The 7,834-nt window shown below is 45.1% G+C and overlaps 1 protein-coding gene across 1 annotated transcript; it reads left to right on the top strand.

Annotated features, from left to right (window-relative positions):
- Nucleotides 1–2,172: 2,172 nt before the first annotated feature.
- LOC309837721 (RAD52 motif-containing protein 1-like) lies at nt 2,173–7,412 on the top strand (the record flags this gene model as incomplete). The annotated part of the gene is given in 7 exon segments (XM_082678476.1): nt 2,173–2,268; nt 2,649–2,828; nt 5,646–5,750; nt 5,754–5,768; nt 6,144–6,222; nt 6,225–6,311; nt 7,270–7,412. Coding segments are annotated over 7 exon segments (705 nt in total).
- Nucleotides 7,413–7,834: the final 422 nt, after the last annotated feature.

Here is a 7,834-nt window from a genome sequence, read left to right as displayed (position 1 = left end):
TATAGCCTAGAAAAATGTGGGATGTGGCAGGGCTTGGAACTCCGACTTAGAAGACCTGGGATCTGGCTCTTCCTCTGACACCGTATTAAACAAAACTCTTTTGGTTGCAGGAACAGAGCAACTTGAGCTAGCTGGGGGAGATTTATTCTGAGAGGACAAGGTGTCTTGCTGAGCCCACACGAGGGGTGCAGCTGGGCCTCAGGAAGAGGGTGGAAGCAGGGCTGGAAACTTTCCTTTGCAGGTTTCTGCTTCTCTTTGTGCATTGGCTTCACTACTCCCTCTGCAGACCAGCATTCTCTGCTCTACAGTCCACCAGACAGACTATGTCCGCCCTGAATCTATGGGCTAATGTCCTAAGCGACCATAGAGACTAGCTAGGCTCAGTCCCAGTCCAAGTGCCTGGCAGGGAGGATCTGATGGGTTCAGCTTGGACCCTGTGTCCCAGCTCCATTCATTCAGCTACAGGCATGGAAGAAATTAAGCAACATAAACATGGCTGCCACGGGCCCTCTCTACATAATTGGCAGCAACATTTTCTATAAAAAGTGTTGCTGGGCTTCCCTGGTGGCTCATTGGTTAAGAATCCGCCTGCTAATGCAGGGGACACGGGTTCGAACCCTGGTCCGGGAAGATCCCACATGCCGTGGAGCAACAAAGCCCATGTGCCACAACTATTGAGCCCACACGCCTGGAACCCGTGCTCCGCAACAAGAGAAGCCACCGCAATAAGAAGCCCGCGCACCGCAACAAAGAGTAGTCCCCGCTCGTCGCAACTAGAGAAAGCCCGTGTGCAGCAACGAAGACCCAACGCAACCAAAAATAAATAAAATTGATTCTTAATTAAAACAAAAGAACCAATCTTCCTTCTCTCCACAGGGTAAAATAGAGGTTGCACTGTGCAGGCCGGCCACTGTCCTACTGGATGACAGGATGCCACCTGGCATGAGACAGGGAACAGGCCTGTGGTGGAGTCATTCCAGAACTCCTCTCCTCACTTGGGAATTCTTCATTTCTTCTTCCTCTTGCCTCCACCTCATGTTATTTTCTTCCTTTCCCATTTACAAATAAAACTGACCAGAGCCCCAGGAGTAAATGGTTTTCCAGGACTTACTCCTTGTTCCTATCCAGGCCCAGCCCCTGGTTCCTGACTGTCATTTGCAAACCAAGAAGACCACGATGAAGAATTTTCTATATTTTTGGAATTATTAAAGCATTCCTTGTGCAAAGAGTCTGTTAATTTAGTCATGATTAATCCCAAGTGTATTTGAGTACCTAATAGAGTATGAGTGTGCTAAGTACTAGAAAAAGGGTGATAAATCTGTAAATATTGTTCATGAAGTGTTCATAATCTATCTGGAGAAGATTATGGGGATCTTCTCCATGCACAGATAATGGATACAATGAATAAATGGATACATACAATGAACGCAATGGATAATGATATGGATAATAAATCTATAGTTATTGGTTTGAAACAGTATCAAGATCTAAGTAATTCCTCCAAAGTCACCAATTCTTGAAGTAAAAGAGCTCAGAAGTAGGTAATGGGTGGGGCTAAGTGTCTGCTATATTGAGGTGGAGAAAGTCATGGTGGGGATGCAGAAATGTGCTGGATGATTTGGCGGTACTTTAGGAAAATGGGCTAGAAACCAGCTTTTTAAGAATTTCATACTAGACTGTTGATGGCTTTAATGTTATGCCTTGATTTGCCTATTTAAGACTCATGCAAACACTCAAGTCGAAGGATTGCATCTTTGGTGGTCATTTCTCACACAGAGTCGGGAAATCTAAGTTTTTAAAGTTCAGTGGATAGTTAGCGCTAACTACTTAGTACTCTAGTCTTCTCTGGGAGTTTGAAGATGAAGCCAGCTGCTATAAACATGTCCGCACCATTCGATCCTGTAAACTCACACTTTGGACTCTACGCTAAAAATACACTTGAATAGAAACGCTAAACTTCAAAACTTCTGGGCGCGCGGGTTGCAGAAGGGGAACTAGAGGCAGAGGCAAGCCCGGAGTGGGAGGGGCGAGGGAGAGGTCCGAGCACCGCCCCCGTCCCACTCCCACCGAGCTGGCTCCGCCCCTCAGGCTCCATTTTTAAAAAAGCGCGGGCGCGCGTGCGCAGGCGCAGTCCGCTTGCGCCCCGAGCCGCGCACGCGCGGTAACGGTAGAATGGTGGAGTTGGTACCTTTTGCGGTTCCCGTCGCGGGTGACAAAACCTTGCTGGTGTGGGAGCTGAGCTCTGGACCCACGGCCGAGGCCTTGCAAGTGAGCCGAGCCGGGGCGGAGGGAGGGGTGGAGGAAGCCGCCCCGCGCCCCAGTAACTGGGCGCCCCGGGGTACTGCTTCAGCACCTCATCTGCCTGTGGTCTCCGCTGAGAGGAATCTTAGTTCTAGAGCCGACCTGAGCAGTCAGCTCGCTCCCAGCGATTTTTGAGAGATAGTTCCCAACAGACGGCATTGCCTCCTAATGCTTCTCGAAGCTTAGGATTTCAGAGGGAAACTTGTTCATAAAATGAGAAGTGTTTGGAGTTGCCGGCTCACCACAGTTGCCTGTGGCGAAGGGCTGGGGGAATATAAGGGAATGGGCGGTTTGTTTTCCTGGGCGTGAAATTTCCTGCACTTACTTAGCATGGGACCACCCTACAGCATTCTGTGTTCACAGTCTTCTCCCAGTTTGGCCTTCTGTATTCGGTCCGAGTCTTCCCAAACGCAGCAGTGGCCGGTCCTGGGTTCTATGGCATCATCAAGTTTTATTCAGCAAGGGATGCCCACAGAGCCCAAAAGGCATGCGACCAGAAGCAGCTTTTCCGGACATCTCCAGTGAAGGTGGGTCCAAATGTGGAATTCCTCGCTCTACTGGGATGAAGTGCTGAATTTAAAACTAATGGGCCATCGGGAATTCCCTGGCGGTCCAGTGTTAGGACTCTGCACTTTCACTGCTGAGGGCCCGGGTTCAATCCCTGGTCGGGGAGCTAAGATCCCAGCGGGGGGGGGGGCGGGGGGGGGGAAAGGCCAGCGTTTGTACAGCACTGTGGTGTACAGAATGCTCTCAGATTCACTGCTCCAGTGATCCCCCAGTTCCCCAGATCTTTCTTTCTTTTTTTTAGATGAAGACACTCGAACTCAGGATGGTTAAGTGACTTACTTAAGGTTCATGACAGTAAAGGTGGAAACTAGAGGCCAAACCCAACTTAACTGATGTTAAACCCCATGTCATTTTATGCTGCCCTTAATTTAAGAAATCTTCACAAGAGTCTTCCTTATATATACTTTTATGTGATTTTCAAATGTGTGAGGTTGACAAACTTTTTCATGAATTAATTAATTAATTTATTTATTTTTGGCTGCGTTGGGTCTTGTTGCTGCGCGCTGGCTTTCTCTAGTTGTGGCGAGCGGGGATTCCTCTTCCTTGTGGTGTGTGGGCTTCTCATCGCCATGGCTTCTCTTGTTGCGGAGCACGGGTTTTAGGCACGCAGGCTTTAGTAGTTGTGGCTTACGGGCTTAGTTGCTCTGCAGCATGTGGGATCTTCCCGCACGAGGGATCGAACCCGTGTCCTCTGCATTGGCAGGTGGACTCTTAACCACTGTGCCACCAGGGAAGTCCGGAGCTTGAGGAACTTTTGTCAGATGTAACATAAAGGAGGCTTCATCACCACTCTCAAACTGTGTGTCTTCTCTGATTGGCTTCTCGCTCTGGCTACTTCCTACTGACCTTGCTGCCTATTCTCACCCATATTTCTTTACTCACTGAGTTCACCTTTATTGAATCTGAGAACTCTCCTCAGATGTGACTCCAGGTACACTACCTCCCACTTCTGTACCCTGTTTAACACCCTCTTCAATCCTGGCTGTACTCCCTGGGATTGAAATGATTTTGTGTCAGGCATTCTTTTGTTTGCACACCCTGCGACCATTTCACATAACCACTCAGATATTACAGATGGTCCTGGAAAGATTATGAAACAGTTACTTGGTGTCAGTTGTGAGTAATGAGTTCTTTTCTTATATTGGACATTAAGACCATTCCATAAGGTTAGGTTCTGAGATTTTCACAGCATAAATCTCGGCACTGATAGAATGTTCTACAAGTCACTATACAGTTGAGAGGAAAGGGCATTCGTATTAGATTTCCTTATTTAATGCAGAGACTTAGTTTACTGCTCACACGCCCGAAATTGTTACCCACTTTAATTATGCGTTCTTTTAAATTTTTATTTATTTATTTATTTGGTTGCACCGGGTCTTAGTTGCAGCAGGCAGGCTCCTTAGTTGTGGCTCGCAGGCTCCTTAACTGTGGTGTGTGAACTCTTAGTTGCAGCATGCATGTGAGAGACATAGTTCACTGACCAGGGATCGAACCAAGGCCCCCTGCATTGGGAGCATGGAGTCTTAACCACTACACCAGCAGGGAAGTTCCAATTATGTGTTCTTTTATTCATTGTCAGGTATACATACTTCTTATCTTTTTTCCCCTGTATTTTTTATAAATACAGAAAAGATAATAACATCTTAAAATGCAGGAAAGGCCTAATGTATCTGAGTTTTTCTCAGTAGCATGAAGGGATATGTTTGCCAACAAGAACTGTGGCAAGGTTATCCCAGATGTCAACTGTCTCTACTACCCAGGGGCTCAGAGCCCTTCTGAAGCTTCCTAATTGTCCAGGACAGCTCCATTATGACTCACCGTACAGGGCCTAGCCTCCCATGTGACACTCAACATTTAAAAATTAGTCTTCATTTCTCCTTCCCAGCAGGCAGCTTCAGTTGGAGAAAATAATTTCATTTCCTTATGTACTCATTCATTCACTCAGTCAACAGACCATCACTCCCCTATTATATGCCAAGACCTATGCTTGTTTCTGGTAACAAGGAAAGAATAATATATGGTTCCTTCAAGCACTTAAGGAGCTCGTAAACTAGTGACGGGGAAGATGCACAAACAAATCAAAGAATTAACAATGCTTTGACTTTCTTTGTATTATTTGAATTTTTATGACTATTTATATACTACACGCTGTTCAAAATGGAAATAGACATTTAAGAAAGAACTAGTGATGTAAAAACTCCACAGTAATATGTAAGTTATTGAGAGTTAAAACTGGAAATATTTGCACTCTCAAAGAAGCTTGTTAATGCAGATGAACCTCTAATTCTTTTGGTTGCTTTATTTACATTTAGAGAGGTATACGTATTCCCTCTTCTAACAGGGGTTAGTAACTTGGGGAGGGGGTGCTACAGATTAAGGTCCTAATTCAGTGGCAGGTCCATCTTATCTCCTCTTCAGCTCATATTCTCGAGCAGGAGCTACAGGATGAGACGACTGAAACAGTTCACTTCCTTTGCTTACCCCCAGCCCCATAATAGGCTTCTGCTGGGCTTCCTTGGTTGCTTTCATCATCACTTTCACCACCAGCGGTCAGGGAACCTTCCCGGTTAATCAGGGGCCCTGGAAATGATGCAGAAAAGTACTGACCTAAAAATAATAAATAACATTTATTTAGGGCTCACTGTGAACTCATTGCTTAAAATGTGCTACTTAATCTGCACAGCCCCTCTATGAAATTGGTATTGATAAATCTCAGGTATATCCAAAATAAGCCTCTATGTAGGGTTGTGATATTTTTAGGTCTTTTATGTCTTTAGGTTCGTCTCGGCACCAGTCATAAGGCGGTTCAACATAATACGCCTGCCCTAAACAGCTCCAGATGCCAAGAATTGGCAAATTACTACATTGGTTTCAATGGGTGGTGAAAAAGGATCATCAAGGTAAACTCTGTAGACTTTGTTTTACTAACCAGACTCCTTTCAACACTGAACTCCTAGACTTTAGAGAGAAGAATAGAACAGGGCTATGGGGAGGAGATGTGAGAGGCTTCCACATGGAAGCATCTGAGCATTGGCCTGCCACCTAGAATTAGTGATAATCTCAATGACATAGATGGTGGTGTCCATAATTTTCTCCAGTATTTGCATGGTATATAATAAAAAATAGTTGACCATATCTAATCATTCATTTGCAAGTCTCACTTGATTTTGAAGCTATAGCATGCCTAAACTATTACCTGGGGTTGCTGGAGTTTAGTTTTTATTTCTAACAACAGGATATTTTGAAGTCTAGCCTTTAATTCAAAATCCTAACAGCTTCAGGATCTTTCTAACCTTGAAGAAAGGGAAAAGGAAGATATTGTGACACCACTTCAGAAGCAAAGCCTCAAGTTCTTCTGGCTTTAGAGGTGGTGTTGCCCTCCCACGAGTGCAGGAGTCCCGGAATTGGCATGGCTGAGGAACCTTTGGATAAGTTGGAGGAAGGTCTGTTTTCCAATATGTGTGTGTATGGGGAGGTGAGGGAGTGGGATTTCTCTTTTTTCCTTTCTTTCTGAAACTCAACTTTTCAGATACATCATCACCATAGCTAAGCAAGTAAAGCCCTGGGCTGAATTTTTCTGCCTGACAATGTAGGTTTTTATCTTAGGCAATACCTGACAGCACCTAAACTTTAGAATTTTAGAACTGACTGCCTGCCAGGAAGCTTAGGAGGAGGGAAAATGAGTTAGTTTTTGTGTTTTTTTTGGTTAATAATTTGTTATGTGCTAAAATAGTCCTTCAAATACAGATGTCTTCTGGCCTCCAGTTATCCCAACAAAACCATTGTCTAAAGATTGAAATAAACTCTTGTGTAAATGTTCAGTCCTTTGCCTCCTATAGAAGGGCCTGCACGGAAGACGTAAATATAGATCCCTAGAAAGGGGATTCCGATTGGTGCTGAGTTTTTTCCTAGAGTCCATGGCACTTGGGCTTAGGGTTTTAAGTCAGAGGCAGGGCTGTTAGCGAACGGAGTGGAGGAGGCTCCACCCTCCACCTGAGTGGGTGATGGTTGAGGAGAGGCCAGATCATCTGCACTACCACCAAATCTATCTCACTGTATGAATCCAGCCCTTCACGCACAGGAGAGCAGTGTCTGTAGCAGTGTAGCCTCAGCTTGTCCACTTGAAATCTGTGTGTCATATGCGATTAGTGCCACGTTCTTGGTTTGCATTTCCCATCGAGTATTTTAGGAACTTCCAGAATAGATCTGAGCAGTAAAAATGTGCCAAGCCAGGGTATACCTACAGCAGAGTCATTCAACCGCACCCCAGTGTTGTGCCTGCCCTTGATCACTAAGGTAATGATCTAAGAATCACAGATGCATTTTTAGTTTTAAACACATTACCTAGACATCAGTTATTCAGACAGGCATTTTAAATTCATCTGTTTTGGTTGGATTTAGGGTCATTATCATTCCTTATGAAAAGGAAGGTAACCCAGAAGCTTGCTATTCAGAAGGCTATGACAGATGCATTCCAGAAACTGCTGATTGTGGTTTTAGGTAAGACCTTTCTGATTGTCCTTGAAGTACTTCAGTTTCAGTGAGCAAATAAACTTATTTGAAAAGTTAGTTAGATGGGGCTTCCCTGGTGGCGCAGTGGTTGAGAGTCCGCCTGCCGATGTAGGGGACGCGGGTTCGTGCCCCGGTCCGGGAAGATCCCACATGCCGTGGAGCGGCTGGGCCCATGAGCCATGGCTGCTGAGCCTGTGCGTCCGGAGCCTGTGCTCTGCAATGGGAGAGGCCAGAACAGTGAGAGGCCCGCATACTGTAAAAAAAAAAAAAAAAAAGTGAATTGGATGAAAATAATGGTTATCTAAAACATTACGTATTCTTTCATTCACCAGATGCTTTCACAGCAGCAGTCTTAAATTTGTTCTTTGTGGCATTTATGAGAAAAACGACAGCGAATATTATTTTCCCCAGTGTTTAGATGTAGAATGACTTGCCTCAGTTCATACAGAAAGTG

This window comes from Grampus griseus, assembly GCF_964374135.1.
Source record: "Grampus griseus genome assembly, chromosome: 20".
NCBI lineage: Eukaryota > Metazoa > Chordata > Mammalia > Artiodactyla > Delphinidae > Grampus > Grampus griseus.
Note: the sequence above shows the minus strand (reverse complement) of the source record. Positions and strands in the feature narration are given on the sequence as shown.